Source organism: Trachypithecus francoisi, unplaced genomic scaffold, assembly GCF_009764315.1.
Source record: "Trachypithecus francoisi isolate TF-2019V2 unplaced genomic scaffold, Tfra_2.0 Lachesis_group12, whole genome shotgun sequence".
Classification (NCBI taxonomy): Eukaryota; Metazoa; Chordata; class Mammalia; order Primates; family Cercopithecidae; genus Trachypithecus; species Trachypithecus francoisi.
Genome location: NW_022681457.1, coordinates 7,007,464 through 7,031,719, shown reverse-complemented (window position 1 = coordinate 7,031,719; position 24,256 = coordinate 7,007,464). Strand labels below are relative to the sequence as shown.

General features: G+C 43.5%; 1 protein-coding gene across 5 annotated transcripts; it reads left to right on the top strand.

The window, feature by feature from the left end:
• The first annotated feature begins 732 nt into the window (after positions 1–732).
• On the top strand, positions 733–19,126 carry ZNF577 (zinc finger protein 577). 5 transcript variants are annotated; one of them, XM_033224375.1, is made up of 8 exons: positions 743–2,280; positions 2,543–2,634; positions 9,188–9,236; positions 9,618–9,816; positions 10,094–10,172; positions 12,537–12,663; positions 13,649–13,744; positions 17,429–19,126. In XM_033224375.1, the coding sequence occupies exons 5-8, from the start codon at positions 10,134–10,136 to the stop codon at positions 18,583–18,585; spliced, it is 1,419 nt and encodes a 472-aa protein (XP_033080266.1). In that variant the 5' UTR covers positions 743–2,280; positions 2,543–2,634; positions 9,188–9,236; positions 9,618–9,816; positions 10,094–10,133; the 3' UTR covers positions 18,586–19,126. The 5 variants fall into 5 exon arrangements, with proteins under 5 accessions (XP_033080261.1, XP_033080266.1, XP_033080264.1 ...); XM_033224373.1 differs by lacking the exon at positions 9,188–9,236; XM_033224374.1 differs by lacking the exon at positions 9,188–9,236 and having other exon boundaries at positions 1,450–1,505.
• Positions 19,127–24,256: the final 5,130 nt, after the last annotated feature.

Below are 24,256 nucleotides of genomic sequence, written 5' to 3'. Positions count from 1 at the left end.
TTGCGTAAAGTCAAATATAAATCTGGCCTATGTGCACATCAAGGCACAGCACCTTTCCTTAAACTTATTGATGACACAGAGATCTTTGCTCACATGTTTTCCTGCTGACCCTCCCCACCATTACCCTACAGTCCTGCCACATCCCCCTTTCCGAGATGGTAGAGATAGTGATTAATAAATACTGAGGGAACTCAGAGACCAGTGCCGGTGCAGGTCCCCTGGGACGACTTTTCTTTCTCTATACTTTGTCTCTGTGTCTTATTTCTTTTCTCAGTCTCTCGTCCCACCTGACGAGAAACGCCCACAGGTGTGGAGGGGCAGGCCACCCCTTCAACCTCCAGTCTTAAGGCAGTTTTCTCGTATCTCAGTAAATAGAAAATACAATCGGGTTTTACACCGAGACATTCCATTGCTCTGTAATGCACGGAGATGTTTATGTATGTGCACATCAAATCACAGCACCTTTTCTTAACCTTGTTTATGACACAGAGACATTTGTTCACGTTTTCCTGCTGACCCTCTCCCCACCATTATCCTCTTGTCCTGTCACATCCTCCTCTCTGAGATGGTAGAGATAATGATCAATAAATACAGAGGGAACTCAGAGACTGGTGCAGGTGTGGGTCCTCCTCCCTATGCTGAGCGCCGGTCCCCTGGGCCCACTTTTCTTTCCCTATACTTTGTCTCTGTCTCTAATTTCTTTTCTCAGTTTCTGTTCCCACCTGACAAGAGACATCTACGGGTTGACACCCACGGGTTGTTGAGGAGATGGCCCCCTTCAGTTCCCCACTTTGGTCGGCCGCTGATCAACCCTGTCCTCCATTCTCCACGCCAATTATAACCTAATCTTTGCCATCGTTTTACCCATTCTTTGACTGACTCCTTCCTCTGAGGCTACATCTGATGTAGATGTAAAGATACTTGTCAGGCAGTTCTCAAAGGCAGCTTTCTCCATAAGGTCCCTCCAGCTAGAAGCATCCTCAGGATAATGGCCCCTCTGATTGTTGCTCAGGTCCCTGCCTCTTGAAATTCCTCTCAGATTGCCGCGCCCACATGGTTTCTTTCCACTCTTCTTAGGATTAAAGTGCCTAAATGTCTGTGACCATCTCTACCCAGCCTGCAGACAGATCAGGGCAGGCTTGAGCCTTTGAGAAACTAAGCAGTTTATGTAGCGCCCCTGGCGAATGTTGCAAAGCCAAAGTCCAGCAGTTCACGTGGAATGGAAAAAAGGTGGAATGGCCCCTTTTCAATCGCTTTTCATCGTCAAAGCCTACCTGTCTTAAGGCGCGAAAAGGGGAACTCCGCCTGCTGTACGGCATTAGGGTTGAAAATGGCTGCTCCCAGCAAGCATCCCCTGGGCGCAGACATATTGCGTCATGAAGCGCTGGCATTCGCCGGATTCCGCGTCTCTGGAAAGACGCTGTGTGGCCCTCGCCAGCCGCCATCCCCGAAACGTGCGAGTGTCGCGTCTGCAGCTTGCGGGCTTCGCGGGGCGGCGGGCAGAGGCGAGTGTTCAGGGATTTAGGGTCTGTGACTCGCCTCCAGCAGTGGAGACAGAGGGTCATCGGTCTGGTCTGCGTGGGCTTCGGGGAATGCTTCAGAGCCAGGGAGAGCGCGTTGAGTTTTTTTTGTTGTTGTTCGCTAGCCCGTGGGGTCCGTGTTGCGGGGAGCTCGGGGGGAGTCCTCGCTGGGGATTGGTTTCGCAGAGTAGTGGTGCGGTTCCCAGAGTCTGGGAGCTCATGGGCTCCGCATTGGGACAAGCGCTTGGGAGATCTTCGTTGCACAGTAGCACTAGGGCGTCGTGGTGGGGAAGCGAATCGTGTCGGTGTTGGAGACAGCTCTGGGCGGTTCGTGTTCATTGCTTATCACATGCGTGCTTAAAAAGGGGTCTGCTGGTCCTCTTGCTTCCCTGCTCCTGTATATTCTGTAGAAAATTTGCTTTCAGGGTCATTGCGAGCCAAGTAATAACATCCCCATCATTTTAAATACTCTTCCAGAAAATAACTCTGGTTTAGTGTATTTCACGCGTTGGGATCAGGTGTCTAGGTATTGGTATAATTTTACTCGTATTTTGGGTTCAGGTGTCTAGGTATTGGTATAATTTTATTCGTATTTAATCTAACATCTTGTCAACTACGTATTCCCATATTACACGCTCTTTGAGAGTTTTCTTTTTTAAACTGCTGCGGTTCCTTCAGGTGTTTGCTTTAATTTGGGTAGAACTGATGTAGATCTAGAAACAACACTTTCAGAAACGTGATGGATTTCCATTAACCCAAGGTGTTTATTTCTTTGACTAGCTGTAGTGTTTTCCATACGTGTCTGGGACATTTCTGGTTATGCTTATTTCTACATAGTTAATACTTTTTGCTGTAAATCGTGACTTTTTTCCGCGTAAGAACCCCCCCTTTCCTTTTTTTTTGTTTCTAATTTTACTTAGTAGAAAAGAACAGAAGTTAAAAATATATACGTTTATTCTGTCACTTCATTCTACTCATGTCATTACACATAACTTAAAAATTGATGTCTGTCTTTTTTGTAGTTGAGCATTTTTGTCATCTGCTAATAGTTTTAGCCAGGTGGCAAGTGGATGGACTGTGGAGTAAGAAGTACCTGCCTCTGCCTCTGACTTGGGTATGTTAATCTCTGAGTCAGTTTCCTTATTTGTGGGAAAAAAAGCTGTCCTAGTTTCTTTTTCATGGAATCGTTATGAAGATTAAGTGAGCAAATGTTCTTTAAGTATGTTCAAAGTGTAGTACTAGGTACACAGTATGGTCTGAATAAATAATGACTGTGATTTATCAAGTTTTTATTTCTCTTTCCTAAGGGCTTTTGACCTTTACAATTATTTTCATTTATATTTTTTTCTCTTTAAAATTTTATTTGATTTATGTTGCTCTATTTCCCAATTTCATGTATTCCTGAGGAAAAAAACATACTTGTCAGTAATGATTTGTTCTTTTAATATGAGACTGGATTTTATTGGCTAAAATTTTATTTAATATTTTTGCATCAAGAAATGAAAAGAAATCTTGGATGAGCTTGGGAATAATCCATAATCCATTGGTGGAGAGGGACTGAATGGTGGTATAGATAAAACAAAATTAGGTGTGAGTTCATCATTCTTTAAGTCACATGATGAATATGTGGAATTTGAGTATACTGTTCTTTTACTTGAAATTTTTCACGGTAGAAAATTAAAAAAAAAAATTTGCCTATACATTTATAAGAGAAATTGGTCTGTAGTTTTCTTAAGTTTTTTTTTCCAAGTGATTATACTTGAAAAATCACCAGGTTAAGAAAATAAAATAATGTAGCATCCCAGAAGCCCTTGTCTTCTCTGTCCTCTCCAGAGGTAATTGTTATCCTAAAAACATCATAGATGTGCTTGGTTGTCACCTTTATGTAAATGAAATCCTAAGGTACACATTCTTTTGTGGCTGGCTTCTTTTGCTCAATATTTTTGTTGTGAAATTCATCTACGTTGCTGCATATAGCAGTAGCTCATTTCTTCTTCATTGCTATGTAGTATTCCATTGATGATTATACCCCATATTATTTATCCATTCCACTATTGAGAGACACAATGTTATGGTTTATGGGACTTATGAGAATTGTTGATATGAACGTTTTTCTACATGTCTTTTGGTGCATAAAAGTTCTATTGAGGGCTGGGTATGAGAGCTCACGCCTGTCATCCCAGCACTTTGGGAGGCTGAGGTGGGTAGATCACCTGAGATCAGGAGTTTGAGACCAGTCTGGCCAATGTGATGAAACCCCGTCTCTACTGAAAATACAAAAATTAGCTTGGCATGGTAGCAGGTGTCTGTAATCCCAGCTACTCAGGAGGGATGAGGCAGGAGAATCACTTGAACCCAGGAGACAGAAGTTATAGTGAGCTGGGATCATGACATTTCACTCCAGCCTAGGCAACAAGAGTGAAACTCTGTCTCAAACAAAATAAAAAATAAATAAAAATAAAATAGTTCAATTGAGCATATACTTAGTGTGTTAAGTATAGAGGAGAGGGGTATGCTAGACACAAGGAGGAACCACAAATGCCCAATCGTAATGGGAAATTCTTAACCTCTCTCAGTAACTGAGAGAACAGGCAGACAAAAAGCTAAAAGGGTATAGATTAACCATTGCTGGCAAACTTTCTGTAAAGGTGCAGACAGATGATAAATATTTTAGTCTCTGCCGGCTAAATGGTCTCGTCTGCCTCTACTAGATTCTGCAATTATAGAATGAAAGTAGCTATACAGAATATATAAACAAATGGGTGTGGCTGAGTTCTGATAAAACATTATTTACAAAAACAGGCAGCTAACCCACAATAGTCCTAACCCCAGAAAGGTTAGAATGACATAAATGATTAACAAACTTGACCAATCTAAAACACTGCACTCAATAATTTTCCTCAGATGCACATAGAACATTTATAAAAAGTCACCATATGGTTAGCCATCAGGCAAGTCTAAGTAAATTTCTTTTTTTTTTTTTTTTTTTTGAGACGGAGTCTCGCTCTGTCGCCCAGGCTGGAGTGCAGTGGCGCGATCTCGGCTCACTGCAAGCTCCGCCTCCTGGGTTTACGCCATTCTCCTGCCTCAGCGTCCCGAGTAGCTGGGACTACAGGCGCCCGCCACCTCACCCGGCTAGTTTTTTGTATTTTTTAGTAGAGACGGGGTTTCACCACGTTAGCCAGGATGGTCTCGATCTCCTGACCTCGTGATTCACCCGTCTCGGCCTCCCAAAGTGCTGGGATTACAGGCTTGAGCCACCGTGCGCGGCCAAGTCTAAGTAAATTTCAAAGGATTAAAACCATACAGAATTTTTTCTCTAGCTACAGTGGAATTAAGGTATAAATCCGTATCAAAATGATTTATTTGCCATAAAATAGTCATGTGACTTTTTGGAACTATCAATTCAGAACGTGTTTTTTTCTTGTCAGAATGATTGGCAGTTATGCCATGCCATACACTTCTAAATCATCTGAGTTCAAAAAAAAATCACAGTGGAAATATTTTCAATTGCATTTTAATAAGAATTCTACATGTAAACCCTTGTTGAATTTAACCTAAGCAGTCAGTGGAGGAAATTTATAACCTTGAATGCAAGTATTAGAAAAGGAAGGATGAAAATCAATGAATAAGCACCTATCGCTATAATTCTTTTTTTTTCTATTCTATTGATTCGTGTTTGGAAATGCTGGTTTTATGTAATTGTTAGAGAGGCTTCGCTTTTTCTGTGATTTGTGAATGTTACATAATGTTGGAGTCATCTGTATTGTAAAGATTAGATAGAACTCATCAGGCTCTGATGACTCTTTTTAACTTTTTTTCATGGAAATTGAGAGTATAGTATAATATTTGCCCATAACTTAGTTTCAACAGTAATCAATTCACATTCGTCTGTCATATCAGTCATATTTATCTGTGCCTCCACTTTTGTTTTACTCTGGAGAATTTCATAGCAAATCCAAGGCTTCATCCCTTGAAACTTGTAAGTATCCCAGTATGAATCTCTAACTGGTATGGTCATTAAAAAAATTTATAACCACTAGACCATTTCCTTTTTGTTTTTTCTTTTAGAGACAGGATCTTGGTGTGTTGCTCAGGCTGGTCTTGAATTCCTGGGCTCAAGCAGTCCTCCTGCCTTGACTTCCCAAAGTACTAGGATTACAGGTGTGAGCCACTTCACCCATCCTAGACCATTTTCAGTCTATCCAAGTTAATAATAATTTCTTTCCTTATCTTTTTGGGCAGACGGACTTTCGCTCTGTCACCGAGGCTGGAGTATAGTGGCATGATCTTTTCTCACTGCAATTCCTGCCTTCCGGGTTGAAGCAGTTCTCCTGCCTCAGCCTCCTGAGTAGCTGGGCTTACAGGCATCCGCCACCACACCAGGCTAATTTTTGTATTTTTTGTGGAGATGGGGTTTCGTCCTGTTGGCCAGGCTGGTCTTGAACTCTTGACCTCAAGTGATCTGCCCATGTTGGCCTCCCACAGTGCTGGGGTTACACGTGTGAGCCACTGTGCCCAGCCTATTTCTTTAGTTCATTGAATAGCTAGTCCATATTCAGTTTTTTTCTGATCATCTCATCATTGTCTTTTAACATTGGATTATTTGAATCATGATCCCAATGATGTGGGTGCATTCGATTTGCTTGTTGTATCTCTTAGATCTCTTTAATACTATAACAACTCCCCTTTCTTTTTTAATTTTTCTTTGTTTTTTTTTTTTTTTTTTGTTCTCATGCATCTTCATATGTTGTGGTAGGAAGTACATAGCACCATCCATGAAGGATTCTTACCTAAAAAAATTGAACATGGGACTAATCAAATGTCTAAGTTGAACTACTCACTTAATTAAAAGGAAAAATTGGGACTTGGGTAGGTAGAGAACAAGTTAAACTATACCATGAGGCTGGGAGCAGTCGCTCATGCCTGTAATCCTAGCACTTTGGGAGGCTGAGGCAGGAGGATTGCTTGAGGCCAAGAGTTCAAGACCATCCTGGCCAACATAGCAAGACCCTGTCTCTAGAAAAAAAAAACAATTTAGCCAGGTGCAGTGGCTCACACCTGTAATCTCAGCACTTTGCGAGGCTGAAGCAGGTGGATCATGAGGTCAGGAGTTCAAGACCAGCCTGGCCAAGATGGAGAAACCTTGTCTTTACTAAAAATACAAAAATTAGCCGGGCGTGTTGCTGGGCACCTGTAATCCCAGCTACTCAGGAGGCTGAGGCAGATAATTGCTTGAACCCAGAAGGCGGAGTTTGCAGTGAGCTGAGATTACACTACTGCACTCCAGCCTGGCGACAGATCGAGACTCCTTCTCAAAAAAAAAAAAAGTTTTAAAAAACCCATACAAAATGATACCCTGATACAGCAGTCAGACAAATATAAAAGTAGGCCATCATATGAGAGAAATTACCTGTTTCCTTCCTCTCTGCTTCATTCATCCCAAAAGCAGATAAGGCTGAGGGCTTGTAATGGTTTGGAAGCATCCTAACTTTTATTTGAAGTGGTGGGCTTTTTTTTTTTTGCCTTTTTTTTTTTTTTTTTTTTTTTGAGACGGAGTCTTGCTCTGCCACCCAGGCTGGAGTGCAGTGGCCGGATCTCAGCTCACTGCAAGCTCCGCCTCCCGGGTTTATGCCATTCTCCTGCCTCAGCCTCCCGAGTAGCTGGGACTACAGGTGCCCGCCACCTCGCCCGGCTAGTTTTTTGTATTTTTAAGTAGAGACAGGGTTTCACCGTATTAGCCAGGATGGTCTCGATCTCCTGACCTCGTGATCCGCCCATCTCGGCCTCCCAAAGTGCTGGGATTACAGGCTTGAGCCACCGCGCCCGGCCTTTTTTTTTTTTTTTCGAGGCAGGATCTTGCTATGTTGTGCAGGTTAGAGTGCAGTGATGCAATCATAAACTCAATTCAGCCTGGAACTCCTGGGTTCAAGCGATTCTCCTGCCTCACCATCCTAAGTATCTGGGACTACATGGATGCACCACCATGCCTGGCTAATTTTTATTTTATTTTATTTTATTTTTGTTTTTTGTTTTTTGTTTTTTTTTGAGACGGAGTCTCACACTGTCGCCCAGGCTGGAGTGCAGTGGCTGGATTTCAGCTCACTGCAAGCTCCGCCTCCCGGGTTCACGCCATTCACCTGCCTCAGCCTCCCGAGTAGCTGGGACTACAGGCGCCCACCACTGCGCCCGGCTAGTTTTTTTTTGTATTTTTTAGTAGAGACGGGGTTTCACCGTGTTAGCCAGGATGGTCTCGATCTCCTGACCTCGTGATCCACCCGTCTCGGCCTCCCAAAGTGCTGGGATTACAGGCTCGAGCCACCGCACCCGGCCACCTGGCTAATTTTTAAATTTTTTTGTAGAGACAAGGTCTTGGTATGTTGCCCAGGCTGGTCTCGAACTCCTGGCCTCAAGGAATTCTCCTGCCTTCACCTCCAGAATTGCTGCAATTACAGGCCTGAGCCAACACAGCAGGCCCTAGTTTTTTTTTTTTTTTTTTTTTTAATTGGATACTGTTGGCTGCCAATCTGACATCCAAGCCCCCTTTGTTAAGCAAATTCCTCTTTAATTTAGGTAGCTATCCCTCTGGACATTTGACCTGAACCTCAGTTCAGTAGGAAATCCAGATTATTCTTACCAATCAGGGTGGTATATCATTGCCATTCTCGGTTACGTTGCCATGTTCTCCGCGTAAGTATCTGGTGCAATTCTGATGTATTACATGTGACGGAAAGTCTGCCATGAGCTTCTGGGAAATGGCTGGATCCTGGATTTTTCAACCCTGGAGATCTCAGCTCCAACCCATTCATGCATAACTGCCTTTTCTACCTCTTAGCCATCCATACGGATTTCTACATTTGGGTTGGGTACCACTGTTTTTGGACTGGCCCTGTAGGGAGGCTAGACTGAAGGGCTGGGGCTGGGATGAAGCAGTCTCAGGATTGAAGGTAGAGGAGGTTTGCATTTTGACCAGTGTGTTTACCGATGGGTCAGAAAATGGCTTGGAGATGAGCTCTCTGGGTGTAAAGGATACAGGCTTGCTAGAGAGTCTTGAGAATGACTTGCTGGGGTGACAGCAAAATTCAAGTTGGTCTCACAGTGTGGGTGTTCTCAGAGTGTGAGTTTCTAGAGTGGCTCTTGGGGAGACTGATCTCTGTACTGCTGCTTCTGGGGCAAGGATAGGACCGCCTTCGCTTTCCTGCCTGTGTGGAAGGAGCAGGCTGAGCATGCACACTGAATATTGCATTAGGAGATCACAGGCTCTTGTTTGTGTAGCTGTGACTGTGTGGCCACCCCGCAGTGTAAAGCGCTGGGAAGTAGAGTTCTAAAAGTGAGCGGGAAAGAGAACAAATTTGCACTGTGAGGCTGTTGTAGGAAGGAAGTGTCACAAGAGAGAGAGCCAGATGTAGATTTAAGTTCCCACGCTTCTAATTAGGAAGAATGTTAACCTGCACAACACACTTCGTCTTAGCAAGCCTCAGCTTGCTCATGTTTAAAATGGAAATAATAACGAGTACCTTATCAAGTAGTATTGAGGGTTTAGTAAGACAGTGCGTATGGTTTGTTTGATTCGTAAGACAGTGCAGTAAACAAAAAATTTAGGAGCATGTGGCTGCTGGTGAATTTAAGTCAGTTTCCTGAGCCACCACTTCTTTTATGTTTTTTAGAGACAGTCTTGCCATGTTGTCCAGGCTGGTCTTGAACTCTAGAGCTCAGGTGAGATCCACCCATCTCAGCCTCTACAATAGCTGGGACCCTAGGGCCCATGCCACCATGCCTGGCTTTACCACTTCCTTCATTGTCTTACCTAAAACATATATGTGAGAACTTGGCAGCAGACAAGACCATAAGATGGTTTTTGTTTACTATCTCCTGTTTCACATCCATTCTATTTCTGACATAACCCCCCCCCCAAAAAAAAGGCATTCCTCTTGCTCATTCCGTATCTTCCTATGGACCAGTGCCCCATGATTCCATGGTGTTAAGGAGACCGATGAAATATTGGAACCTGATGTTAATGTGAGTCCAGATGGCAATTGGAGACTTGTGGTCCTAGGAGCATGTTTCTTATCATTGAATTTGGTCTTGAATCCCCAGGTTCTAGCCTGTACGAACAAGACATTTTCAGTAATGGAAGAAAGAGCTTCCAGGCTGGGGACAATCATCGTTTCCAGTGGTAGCTTGACCTGAGATGATACCTGACCACAACTTCTGGGAAGGCCCACAATAGACAGAAGAGAGAGAACACCCTAGAGTTGCTAGCCCCTAAGAGTTGAAGAAAATGGCCAAGGCCCAGGTGAGGTTTGTTTTACCTATTTTGTCTTTTGTTTCCCAGTGGATCTGTGGAAGCTTGTAAAAGACAGTCTGGTTAAATGAGAGAGTGTATTCTGATAAAAATCAGGATCTGTCAGAAAATAAGTTTAAGTTGGAATCTTAAAATCCTGGCAAATTAAGAAACGAGATATATAGATCGGGGGGTTTGTGCCAAGTTCTTAATGTCGGAACACAGCTAAGTGACTGTTAAGACCCTGTGGGTTTTCTCTGCTTTAAACTGTGTCTCCTTTTTTTGGCAGCTGAAATAACAGGAAACACGTGAAAAATGTCACGATTGTAATGTCTGTGAGGAGAGAGCAAGGCAGTTCTTCAGGGGAGGTAAATGTGTCATTGCTGTTAGATCTTGAGAAATTTCTTTCCTTCAGAGAGCTTTTGTGGTTGACAGTATCCTCAAAGTCACCCTTATAATAAAGGCATGGGGGCCGGGCGCGGTGGCTCAAGCCTGTATCCCCACTTTGGGAGGCCGAGACGGGCGGATCATGGGTCAGGAGATCGACCATCCTGTCGAACGTGAAACCCCGTCTCTACTAAAAATACAATAGCCGGCGAGGTGGCGGGCGCCTGTAGTCCCACTACTCGGGTGGCTGAGGCAGGAGATTGGCATAAACCCGGGAGGCGGAGCTTGCAGTGAGCTGAGATCCGGCCTGCACTCCAGCCTGGCGACAGAGCAATGCCGTCTCAACAAAAAAAAAAAAAAAAAAAAAAAAGGCATGGGATATTTTCTTTTCCTTTTCCTATTACTTAGTGGGTAAGCTAAGGAGTAATGCCAAGGAACACTGGATGGAAAAATTCTTTGAAAATAGGATGCCTTGAAAATAGAAGCTTCTGGTCATCTGACTTTGCCCAGAAGTAAAGCCTAGAGTATCCAATAGAATGAATGGGCTGCCTGACCTTTGATCCTCCATGAAGTAGAATTCTCAGCCAGATTTTTGTTATTGATACAGCAGGAGACAACTGATAGCTCCATTCTTTTTTTTTTTTTTTTTTGAGACGGAGTCTGGGTCTGTCGCCCAGGCTGGAGTGCAGTGCCAGATCTCAGCTCACTGCAAGCTCCGCTCCCGGTTTACGCCATTCTCTCGCCTCAGCCTCCCGAGTAGCTGGGACTACAGGCGCCCGCCATCTCCCCGCTAATTTTGTATTTTTTTAGTAGAGACGGGGTTTCACCGTGTTAGCCAGGATGGTCGATCTCCGACCTCGTGATCCGCCCGTCTCGGCCTCCCAAAGTGCTGGGATTACGCTTGAGCCACCGCGCCCGGCCAGCTCCATTCTTTAGTAACAGCTGGGAATGCAGATACTGACAATGCTTCTTTCTTACCTTCTTAACTCCAGGTTCAAAAAACAAAGCACCATTTCTGCCTGTTTTGCTTTTTCTATGTTTAATTACCGAAATGATACATGGCTACATTTGCATGCAAGAGATTCAAGCAAACAGAAGCATTTGTATCAAAAGACAGTATCTCCTTTCACCTTTTTTCTGCCCAAACTTCAACCCAAAGGGTAATAAATAAGTGTTCATAGTTTGGGTCTCTATCTAGTTCCTCCCTGTGATTGACATCTGATAGAATATATTTTTATTTAGGTACATTTCTGTATACATACGTGTGCACTTACATAATTGTGTATATTATTACTTTTTTCCCCACCCAAGATGGAGTCTTGCTGTCTTGCCCAGAGCTGGAGTGCAGTGGCGCAATCTTGGCTCACTGCAACCTCCGCCTCCTGGGCTCAAGCATTTCTCCTGCCTCAGCCTACTGAGTAGCTGGGATTACAGGTGCATGCCACCACACCCTGCAAATTTTTGCATTTTTAGTAGAGATGGGGTTTCACCATGTTGGCCAGGCTGGTCTTGAACTCCTGACCTCATGAGCCCCCCGCCTCAGCCTCCCAAAGTGCTGGGATTTCAGGTGTTAGCCAGCACGCCCAACCATATTATTACTTTTTTTTTTTTTTTTTTTGGAGACGGAGTCTCGCTCTGTTGCCTGGTGGCGCGATCTTGGCTCACTGCAAGGTTCGCTTCCTGAGTTCACGCCATTCTCCTGCCTCAGCCTCCCGAGTAGCTGGGACGACAGATGCCCCCCACCATGCCCAGCTAATTTTTTGTATTTTTAGTGGAAGCAGGGTTTCACCGTGTTAACCAGGATGGTCTTACTCTCCTGACTTCGTGATCTGCCCTCCTCGGCCTTCCAAAGTGCTGGGATTACAGGTGTGAGCCACCACACCCAGCCATATTATTACATTTTTAAAAATATGTCTTAGATCATATATTATTTGGGAGCTTAATTTTTTGCGTTTAAGAGAATTCCTTGGAGATCATTGATAATCGTGGTTATGTATACATCTACCTCATTGATTTTAACATTTTTGTAGTATATTACAGCATGGAGGTGCTGTAATTTAAACCTGTCTGCTTTTGATAGACATTTAGATTATTGATAAGTTTTTCATTACCAGAAACAAAGGAATAATGAACATTCTTATTACACGTTCTTATCTATGCAAATACTGCCTTAGTGCTTTTTTAGGGTAGGAAGTATTGCTGGAATTCCATGGTCCTTCGGTATGTGAAATAGTCATGGTGTGCATAATTTGTTATGGAGAAAAGGATCAAGACGTGTCCCTGTCCCTCTTTTCTGCATCATCTATTGTTATCCACCTCAGATTGCATTGGAATTGTTCTTATAGGGATCACTGTCATTCGAAGATGTGGCTGTGGACTTCACCAGGGAAGAGTGGCAGTCTTTGGACTGGTCTCAGAAGGTCTTGTACAAGGAAGTAATGTTGGAAAACTACAGCAACCTAGTATCAGTAGGTAAGGACAGCATCACAGTCACTTACCTTTTCTTTCTTATTTGGTGACCTCTGTATGGTCCCGTAAATATTTAATGGTTTAGACTAAAGCATTGTATGTCATAGATTTTTTGTTGTTGTGATAAAATGTATGACATAAAATTTACCATCTTAACCATAAGTGTGCAGTTCATTGGGATTCACTCATAGTGTTGTCATGCACCCACCACCACTACCTTCTGTCTTCTAAAATGGAAACTCTGTACTCACAAAACAACTACCCATTCCCCCACTTCTCCCCAGCCCCTTGCAACCACCATTCACTTTCTGTCTTTAGGATTTTGACTTCTCTAAGTACCTCATATAAGTGGAATCATATAGTGTCTGTCTTTTTGTGTCTGGCTTATTTCACTTAGTGTGATGTTCTCAAGGTTTATCCTTGTTGTCGCGTGTGCCTGAATTTCCTTTTTAAGGCTGAATGATATTCTTTTGTATGTATATACCACCTTTTGCTTATCCACTTATCTGTTAAGGAACACTGGGTTGCCTCCACGTTTGAGGGCTTGTGAATCATGTTGCTATGAATATGGGTGTTCAAATATCTCTTTGGGACCCTGATTTCCATTCTTTGGGGTATATACCCGGAGGTGGAATTGCTGGGTGATATGGTCATTCCATTGTTCATTTTTTGAGGAACAGTTTTCCACAATATCAGCACCATTTTACATTCCCACCAAGAGTACACAGGGTCTCAGTTTCTCCACATTGTTGCCAACAATTGTTATTTTCTGGTGTTTTTTTTTTTTTTTGATAGTAGCCATCCTAATGGGTATGAGTGTGTAATAGACTTGTAGTTTCCTCCCTGGCACAAAGTGGTTGTGCTCTTTTACTGAGTGAAAGATTTGTACTTTATCAAAGTGCAAATGCTGTGGTTCCTGAGACATAACTCTATCTTCATCCATTCCCCAAGCACACGTGCCAAGTGTTCAGTGATCTCCCGTTTACAGGGTATCAAGGCACCAAGCCAGATTCACTCTTCAAGTTGGAGCAAGGAGAACCCCCATGGATAGTAGAAGGAGCAGCCCACAGTCAAACCTGTCCAGGTAAGTGAGTGAAAACTAAGAACATGGGGAGAAATGGCATGAAAATCCCAGCTGGTCGGAGAAGGGTTGATGCTTTTAAAATGTTCTTTAGAGGACTTTACAGTAGGTGGTGGCCCAGAAACCTAATCAGCCTTTCTGCATCCGTGTCCATCCCTAATAGAACTGTCCCTTCCCGGTTCTCAAAGGATAATGTCTTCTTTTCTTCTATTTTCTGGATCTAATTTCAGTCCATCTCATTGAAGACCTTGAATTCTTACCTGGTTCCATTCTTCCCAGCCTGCTCCCGGCTTTTGTCCCTTCCTGCTCCCTACCTTACTTGCTTTGAAATTCCCCTTGTAACCCATCTGGATTGTGTTGCCTTTTTTTTTTTTTTTTGAAACGGAGTCTCGCACTGTTGGCTGGGCTGGAGTGCAATGGTGCAATCTTGGCTCACTGCAACCACCACCTCCCAGATTCAAGTGATTCTCATGCCTCAGCCTCCCTAGTAGCTGGGATTACAGGTGCCGGCCATGAGGCCGGCTAATTTTTTGTATTTTTAATAGAGATGGGGTTTCACTACATTGGCCAGACTGGTCTCGAACTCCTGACCTCATGATCCGCCCACCTTGGCCTCCCACAGTGCTGGGATTTCAGGCATGAGCCACTGCACCTGGTTTGATTGTGTTACTTTTAGCACTTCCGTCGCTTAAAAGTGTACCCCGGCCCCTTTGGAAAGGGCCGATTTCCTTTACTGAAAATCACCTCACCTTAGCTCATGTCAAAGCCCCCACAGCTTGTCTCTCAGGGCATCTCTGTCAACTTACTCACCCACTACTCCCCACCTTTCCAGCTTCTGTTTTCTTTTTATCTTCTGCTGATTCTTCTGGTAGAAGTTTAATTCACCCTCAAGGCCTAAGCTCTGTGTTCCCTGCTGGAGACTCGCAAATAGACATCTCTGCTACTAATGTCTCATCTGCACTCTAACCCGCTGTGTGTCGCCAGCCGCCAGGACAGCTCTCCAAATATTTCCTTCTTCCAGTAGGTGAAACCGGAATCCTCCTTTCTCCCAGGTGTTTCTCTCATCATATAGTATACTCATATATACTAGAGATTTCAGCTCTGTCTTCTGACAAATAGCTTCATGCAGATATCTCCTTTTCTGTAATCTCACCTACCTTCTTATTCTATATTTTGCCAGCACCCAGGACGAGTATTCTGTGAAATTCTTCTTCCCTCGGCTTCAGGGTTAGAAGCTGGGATTCTCTTTCCTCCTGGAAACTCCTTTCCCTCCCTGTGCATTATATTTAGGTTCTGCTGTATTGCTCACCACTCCGGCTCCTGCTCACCTTGGCGTTGCTTTGAGTCTTCTCAGTTTACTCTGTTCTGTGTCTGAACGTCTCAGCTGCTCCGTTGATTTTTGTTGTTTTGAACACTCCACTCTCAAACCCCACCTCACAGTAGGCCATGGTAATAGAGGTTCGCATCACCTCCATTGCTGCACCTTTGACTGACTTCCGTTTTTCTGTGAGTTCCATTTGATGTGATGGCTTCATTCCCCTCTGGGCAGGGGCCGTCAAGGCACTGGAACTTGATGAGAAGACATGAGGAGTGAGTGTTGCTTGAAGAAACAAGAGGTCCACATATATTCAGAGATTCCGAAGAGAAGAACCCAGCCACATAGAAAAAGTATTAGGGTTGTGGTAGGAGAATCAGAAGATGTCCATGAAATAAGTGACAAAATTATTCCAAGGAGGAGGAAGGCATATGTTTTATTGAATGCTACAGATAATGTCAAATAACATGAGGACTGACATCTGTGCATTTGATCATGTTGCATTTTTACATCCAGATACTGCTGTCTTTCACTGTCACCTCTTGTTTTACTTCCAAGAAGTAGTTTTTGACTATTGCAGGGTACATTTGGAGCTCCCTCTTTTTTTTTTTTGGAGACAGAGTTTTGCTCTTGTTGCCCAGGCTGGAGTGCAGTGGCCCAACCTTGGCTCACTGCAACCTCCGCCTCCCAGGTTCAAGGGATTCTCCTGCCTCAGCCTCCCAAGTAGCTGAGATTATAGGTGCCCACCACCATGCCCTGCCAATTTTTTTTTTTTTTTTTGTATTTTTAGTAGAGACGGGGTTTCACCATGTTGGCCAGGTTGGTCTCAAACTCCTCCCACCTGCCTTGACCTCCCAAAGTGCTGGGATTACAGACGTGAGCCACTGCGCCTGGCCACCCTGTTTTCTGACTTTTATCTCCTTTCTGTCTATGCTGCACTAACTTAGTAATGGTCATGTATTGTTTTGTGCGTGTATTTTACTGGTTGGTATGGGGCTTCTTTTACCCTCATTGTATTAAATGGCACCCGGCCCCTTTGGAAAGGGCCGATTTCTTCATATTGGTGGTTAAGCCACATATTGAACAATTATCTTCAATTCTTCCCTTTTCTACTGGCAATATTTGTTCTAAGAGTGAATCCGTCTTTCCCTCCTCCATACTTATGTCCTTGTTTTTTCACATTTCTCCATCTCCATTGTAATTATTCCTGATCAAGCCACTTGAATTCTGCCATAGCCTCTGGGGTATTCTCTTCTATAATTTCATCTCTCCAATTCATTCTCCATAGAACAATCATGTTTTGGAACTGTCAATTCAGAGCATGTTTTCTTGGCAAAAAATGTTTGGTGGCTTACTGCCATTGTTCTTAGCATAAATTCCAGTTTCTAACAAAGTCTTCCTCCAAAATCTCTATGTTGTTAATTCTGCCAGCCTTGCCAAACTTTTGTAGTTCTACTTCACTCAAGCTCAGGATATTCCAGGTAAACCAGCTTCTCTTACATTTTTTTTTTAATCACACCTAGGTTTTTTCTGCCTCTGGGTTTTCACACTGGCTGTTCCCTTTTCTTGGAATGTTCTTTATTTTGTTCTTTGCATAACATCGCTCGTTCTTACCCTATGATGTGAGCCACTTCCTTTGTACTGTTCTTCACGTTCTGTAATTTTCTTACTTCTTTGCATACCTGTTGATTCTCTATCTTTACCTGAATGACAGGTTCATGGAGAGAGAGATATTAGTCACTGTAGTATCCCAAATACCAGTCCAGTCAGTGTTTGTTGGGTGAATATATCCATCCCCTCCATCTATTTTTGATTTATTCCGGTTGCAATGTGTTTCTGTTTCTACTCTGTCTCCATTTGCAAGGTCCAATTTGGGAGGCAGCCCAAGTTGTATTGATTCATTGTAGAGTATTTAGTAGAGACAGGGTTTCACCATGTTGGCCAGGCTGGTCTCAAACTCCTCCCACCTGCCTTGACCTCCCAAAGTGCTGGGATTACAGAGTTGCTAAAGTTGCTGTATTTTCCTTTTACTGTTTTATAGTATCATCCTTTTTCACAGAGGGTGAGGTACACTACTCTGAGACCTGAGATCTTATAAAAGCCAGCCAAAACCATGGCATTTTTGCACCTTCTGCTACCTCCACAAAAAATTATCATGGATGTTCTTATTGTTCTTCTTCCTAGAAGAAATTTGGGGGGGATTGACCATGTGCAGTGGTACCCAGAAAACCAAAATGAGCTTAAACATTTCGAAAGATGTCAGTAAAGTTATGCCCTTGGAAATAAGTTTGATTTATTTAAGAGCATTGTTCCTTTAATATAAAGACACAGTAAGTTTGGCTCACATTGTAAAAGTTTGAAATCTCATTTAGGGTTTGTTATCCAGAATAGAAGATACGCAGGAAAAGATTCTGATGCATTTGGTGGATATGGGAAATCATGCCTCCATATCAAGCGTGACAGAACTCTTACTGGAGTTAAATATCATAGATGTGTTAAACCCACCAGCCCTAAATCACAGCTCAATGACCATCAAAAAATTTGTGTAGGAGAGAAACCACATGAATGCAGTGTGTGCGGGAGAGCCTTCTCCAGGAAAGCACAGCTTATTCAACATCAGAGAACTGAAAGAGGAGAGAAACCCCATGGATGTGGTGAATGTGGGAAAACATTCATGAGGAAGATTCAGCTCATTGAGCATCAGAGGACTCACACGGGAGAGAAGCCCCATGAATGTGGTGAATGTGGAAAAGCCTTCTCCAGAAAGTCACAGCTCATGGTCCATCAGAGAACCCATACAGGAGAGAAACCCTACAGATGCAGCGAATGCGGAAAAGCCTTCAGCCGGAAGTGCCGGCTCAATAGACATCAGCGATCCCATACTGGAGAGAAACTCTATGGGTGCAGTGTGTGTGGGAAAGCCTTTTCTCAGAAGGCATACCTCATTGCACACCAGAGACTTCACACAGGAGAGAAGCCTTACAAATGCAGTGATTGTGGAAGAACCTTCTATTTTAAGTCAGACCTGACCAGACATCAGAGAATTCATACAGGAGAGAAACCTTATGAATGTCGTGAGTGTGAAAAAGCCTTTAGAAGCAAGTCAAAGCTCATTCAGCATCAGCGTACTCACACTGGAGAGAGACCGTATTCATGCAGCGAATGTGGCAAAGCCTTTGCCCACATGTCAGTCCTCATTAAACATAAGAAAACTCACATAAGAGAGAAAGCCATACATTCACTGAAGGTGGAGAAACCTTCAAGGAGTCATACCTCCTTATACATGAGTGAACACATGCAAGAACAAAAGACTGTACCTATAGAAATGCCTGCCTCAGGAACCCCGCCATTGTTAAACAAGAGTGAGCACCTAGCGGGTAGAAATGTAGTGATTGTAGAACAACCTTTTCCAAGAAATCAAGCCTTTGTAGTTAATCAGGAATTTGAACAGGGAATAAACCTCACAAATGAAGTGAATGTAGCCCCATCAGTAATAAACTGTATCTTGTATGTTACAGATATTATATAAGAATAAATCTTCTGATACCAGAAAGGTGGGAAAATCTTTAGTAGGAATCCTGCAGCCACTATATGCCAGAGAGCTCATTTAGGGCTGAAACACTGGAAGCAGTGGTCGTGGAGGACATTTCTGTGAGAAGTCAAACCTGTCAAATGCCATTGAAATCATGTTGGGCAGAAATGCATCTGTTATGAGGAAGCCTTTACCTGGATATGATATCTCAGTTGGTATCAAAAGAATTCTTACAGGAATATTTATGAAAGATTGTGATGGTGCTTTTAGCACTAAATTGTGCCTTGTGTGCCAAAGAAACAAAGACAACTGTAGAGGCAATGGATATGGAAAACATTTCTAGTAAAATATGGGAGAATTTATAGAAAAGAAAAACTCTTGAAAGTAAGACATGATGGAAACTCACCAAATTAACTCCTGTATCACACTTTTATGTCTTGAGAGTCTTGGAGGGACATGTTTAATAAATGAAATCTTGAACCTCAGGAATGATATTATGTAATGAAAACCTATGAATATAACAAATATGGAAGTAAAATTATGTTAGTTTCTTATGAGTGCTGCACCCAACTAACACAGATTTAATGACTTAGAACAGCACAAAATCATTATCTTAGAGTTCTGGAAGTCTGAAGTCCAAATGCATCTCACGGGGCTACATCAAGCTGTAGACAGGGCTGCTTTTCTTTTTGGAGGCTCTAGGGGAGCATCTTTCCTTGCCCTTCCAGCTCCTAGAAGTTGCCCAGATTCTGTGGTTTGGGGCTTCTTTTGAAACCAGCAATGGCCAATCAGTCTGACATCACTCAAACACTTGAGTGTTCTGTCTCCTTCTTCCATGTTTGAGGACCCTTGTGATTACACTGGGAAAACCCAGATAAGCCAGGATAATCTCCCTATCTGATTATGATCCAAGTATGTTAACATTTTACTCTGTAATCGCAGAATCTTATGCTATGATTGTTATATGTGAACATTATAGATGCTCTTGAAATGTTAAAATCGCATCAGCACTGGAAAATAACTCCTAAATGTCCAGAAAAAACATGAGATTTATGATGCTTGAAATGTTGCTAAACATAAATTTGTGTCTATTCCGAAATTACATAAATTAACATACCCGGCTGAAGGGGTGGCCTGCCCCTCCACACCTGTGGGTGCTTCTCGTTAGGTGGAACGAGAGACTTGAGAAAAAGAATAATACACAGAGACAAAGTATAGAGAAAGAAAAACGGGGCCTCGGGGACCGGTGCTGTGCTTACAGAGGACCCACACCGGCACCGGTCTCTGAGTTCCCTCAGTATTTATTGCTCAAAAGATAAGGGAGTAAATCAGCAGTAAGACATACAGATACACGGAGATGTTCCATTTCCCAGGGACGGGCAGGAGACAGATGTTTTTCTTTTACTGAGATTTAAGAGAATGGTGATGGCCTTTAACCACAAGCAGCCTTTAGGCATTTGTTTAACAAAGCACATTCCTTACAGCCCAAAATCCTTTAAACCTTAAATCACCACAGCGATGTCTCTTGCAAGGACAAGGTTGGGGGTAGGGTCACAGATTAACAGCATCACAAATACAGAGCCAAATGGAGTCTCTTAAATTTACTTCTTTCTATATAAACACAGTAACAGGCTGACCTCTCTTTTCCCCACACCCGGCCAGGCACAGTGGCTCACACCTGTAATCTCAGCACTTTGGGAGGCCAAGGCAGGATGATCACTTGAGCCCAGGAATTTGAGACCACCCTGGGCAACATAGTGAGACTCTATCTCTACAAAAAATACAAATAAATAATAGCTGGACATGGTGGTGTGTGCCCATAGTTCCAGCTACTTGGGAGGCTGAGGCAAGAGGATTGCTTGAGCCCAGGAGTTCTAGGCTGCAGTGAGCTATGATCGTGCCACTGCACTCCAGCCTGAGTGACAAGACTGTGTTTCTAAAAAAAGGTTGGGGGGGTTGGAACTAACATGCCTTGTTATGAGTATGGAATGCATATGACATAATGCACTAGGATATTGACTAATCTTTTTCATAGCCAACTCCAACAGTCCCTTTTTCTTTTACAGTAAATGTCTGATGTATATAATCTCCTGCCTTAAATGTCTAAAAAAGATACACAAAATGTATGAATGAACTTCATCAGACATTGAGAAGCAAAGGGCTCAGGATGGCTTTCCATGAGAGAAAGGAAACAATGAAATGAGCCTTATGATTGCCCCAACTTAGTGTCTGGAGAAAGTTTCCAGTCTGCAGCGATGAGAGGAGAAAGCCAAGCAGATCCCAGCCATCTTTCTGAATTGAGACAGAGTTTAGGTTTGAGGAATTCAAGGTGACCCAAATTCATGAGTTGGATTACTGGAGAAGAGCTGCACTCAGGAATTGAGAGTCCTATTGAGTTTCCCCCACAAGCCTTTGAGTCGTAATCAGCACATGTATGTGAGGAAAACCCCCCTAGGCTAGAGGAAGAACAGGAAGAAATGAACATGCAGAAAAATCCTTGGATCATACACAAGGTTGGGAGTAATTGGCATTTCCACCAGCTGGAATGGAAACGCCTCCTAACATTTGGAGAATCACATTGAACCTTAAGTAAGAAGTATTGCCTCTTGGGTGGCTCAGATTTGCTCTACAGTAAAGGCTGACTGGAACCCTCCTTAGAAAGCATACATGCAATCCCCGAAAAGGCCAAACTTTCCAAGTAATTTAGCAGTTTTCCAGACAGAGACTATAAAGAAATAGAAACCAGTCTATCAGTCAGTAATTGGCCATGTCTGGCATCCAATCAAAACTTACCCAGGTGTGCAAAGAAGCAGGAAAATACAACCCCATAACATGAAGAAAAGTCAGTGGAGACCTAGAAGTGACACACTAATAGCAGAAAAGGATGTTAGAAACAGCTGCTGTAAATGTCGCATATGAATCAAGTGGATTATAAAAATTATAATTTGCTGATGGGTTCCCCCTACCTGAACAAGAGGCAGATGAAGCTCAGTGTAGGCACAGGAGCCAATGCCCCAGGATGTTCATCCTCCCAGGGTGGCACCAGAAGGAAGCAGTTGCCAGCAGTCGAAACCAGGTTCCCTGGGAGGCAGAAGCCAGCTCAGCTGAATTTGTGGAGCGCAGTCTACCCAGTGTTTAGCCCCTCTTTGCCGTTTCTGGGAACCGAGGCTTCTGAGCAGGGCTGCTGAGCTTCCTAGGAAGTGTAGTTTGGCCATGGGCAGTGCCTGAGACACTTGTGCTGGGCTGTTGAGGTTTCTGGGAAGTATAGTTAGGAGGCCTAACAACTGTTATTCTAGGTAGCGGCTGGTGTGTCCTGACTGTTTAGCCCTTGTAGGGGTTTCTGGCATACATCTGCCTTTGGCCATTTTTCTCCACGTGAGTGAATTCTATCTGGGTTTCAAGGCAGTTGAAGAGGGTAACAGAACCTTAGCCAGTGCTTACTGCGGCAGCATTATGAGGGAATTGACCTTGGGCATATTAATTCTGAGCTCATCTGACAGTTCTGCTTTGGCCGGGACAGACTTTGGTGGGTCAGACCCAGTCAGTTCTTGGTAAGTCTGCCCTGCTGTGTGGCTGAGGTGGGAAGCAGCCCTACAGAATCCCATTGTTGTGTGGGACATGTTTGCCCTTGTTATTCCTGCCATCATAGGTCAGATGGATCCCATGTTGGAGGCTGGGGAGGGCACTCAGGGCATGGGTCTGTCTTAACCTTACTCTGCTGACTTTCTCCTTTTACACGCCAGATGAAGCTTTTTTAGGTGTGTAGGCGTCTGTGTGTCCTATGGGGTGTCCAGAACTGGCCTATTAACAACTGCATCATTGTTAACAGAAAGCTTCTAGAACAGTGTCTACAGTGCAGTGCTTTGAGGACTAAGCAACTTTTAAATAAAACTTTTGTTACAAGTGGGAAGATTCGGGCCGGCGCGGTGGCTCAAGCCTGTAATCCCAGCACTTTGGGAGGCCGAGACGGGCGGATCACGAGGTCAGGAGATCGAGACCATCCTGGCTAACACGGTGAAACCCCGTCTCTACTAAAAAATACAAAAAACTAGCCGGGCGAGGTGGCGGGCGCCTGTAGTCCCAGCTACTCGGGAGGCTGAGGCAGGAGAATGGCGTAAACCCGGGAGGCGGAGCTTGTAGTGAGCTGAGATCCGGCCACTGCACTCCAGCCTGGGCGACAGAGCAAGACTCCGTCTCAAAAAAAAAAAAAAAAAACAAGTGGGAAGATTCATGTATAAAGAAATTTGACACACTTAGAAACTTACAACTCCTGGTGCACAGACTTACAGATTCCATCCACTTTGTCTTGATTCCCAGTTTAGAACTTGGGTCTGTAGATTCTAGAACCTGTCAGACCTCAGAGTAGAAGTTCAGTGTAAGCTCTCCCACCAGAACTTGCATGACTGTGATCCCATGCAAGGGAGAAGACAGTCCAGGTTCTCATTGCCTTGCTCTGTATCTGTATTTAGGGGTGGGGGTAGAGAACTGGAAATTCCTCATTGGTGCTGATTAGTCTGCCCTCCGAAGGCTTTTTTCCAACTCTAGCTTTGTTTGTGTTTGTTTTTGTTTTTCATTTTTTTGAGACGGAGTTTTGCTCTTTTGTCCAGGCTGGAGTGCAGTGGCGTGATCATGGCTCACTGCAACCTCCGCCTTCCAGTTTCGAGTGATTCTCCTGCCTTAGTCTCCTGAGTAGCTGGGATTACAGGTGCCCACCACCACACCTGGCTGATTTTTTTTTTTTTTTTTTTGTATTTTAATAGAGACAGGGTTTCACCATGTTGGCCAGTCTGGTCTCGAACTCCTGACCTTGTGATCTGCCCACCTCGGCCTCCCATAGTGCTGGGATTACAGGTGTGAGCCACCACACCAGGCCAGCTTTGTATTTTTAAAAAGTTGTCCTTCATTAAGGGAGGGAAATTGAGTAATTGTCACAATTCTAGAAGCTGGGTCTCTCTCTGAAATGTCTGCTTTACTCTTGATAAGAGATCTTTTGTCAGATGTTCAGAATCAGAAAAGACAACAGCTAGATCATACCTTAGAAATGATACCCTTTTCCTAAGAGCCGAAGAAAACCATAAAAGCCCTGGTGAGGTTTTGTTTCTTACTTTTGCCTTTCTTTCCAATGGCTTTGCAAGGCTTCAGACAAATAGCTATTAAATGGAAATACATTTCTAATTTAAAAATTTCAGAAACCGTCAAATCAAGGTTCAGGCAAAAATAGAACGAGGAAATGTAGCTTCATACAGAGTGCCTTAAGTTTGAATACAGGTGAATAAATATGTAAGAATGTATGCTGTACTTAAGTTTCTGGTTTGGTTTTGTTTTTTTGAGACAGAGTCTTACTCTGTCGCTCAGGTTGGAGTTCAGTGGCACGGTCTTGGCTCACTGCAACCTCTGCCTCTTGGGTTTGAGTGATTATCTTGCCCCAGCCTCCCGAGTAGCTGGGATTAAGGTGTGCCACCACGCCTGGCTAATTTTTGTATTTTTAGTAGAGATGGGATTTCACCATGTTGGCCAGGTTGGTCTCAAACTCGACCTGAAGTGATTTGCCCACCTCAGCCTCCCAAAGTGCTGGAATTGTAGGCATGAGCCACCACAACTGCTCTGTTTCTGATATTTCTGGTGTCAATAATGTATTAATTTTCTGTTGATGCCAAAACAGATTCTC

Coding starts and splice junctions, on each gene's coding strand:
- ZNF577 (XM_033224370.1), top strand. CDS start 1,220: ATGGAAAAAAGGTGGAATGGCCCCTTTTCAATCGCTTTTCATCGTCAA. Junction 1,506..2,542: donor TCGCGGGGCGGCGGGCAGAG/GCGAGTGTTCAG, acceptor TCTTTTTTGTAG/TTGAGCATTTTTGTCATCTG. Junction 13,745..17,428: donor CCACAGTCAAACCTGTCCAG/GTAAGTGAGTGA, acceptor AATCTCATTTAG/GGTTTGTTATCCAGAATAGA.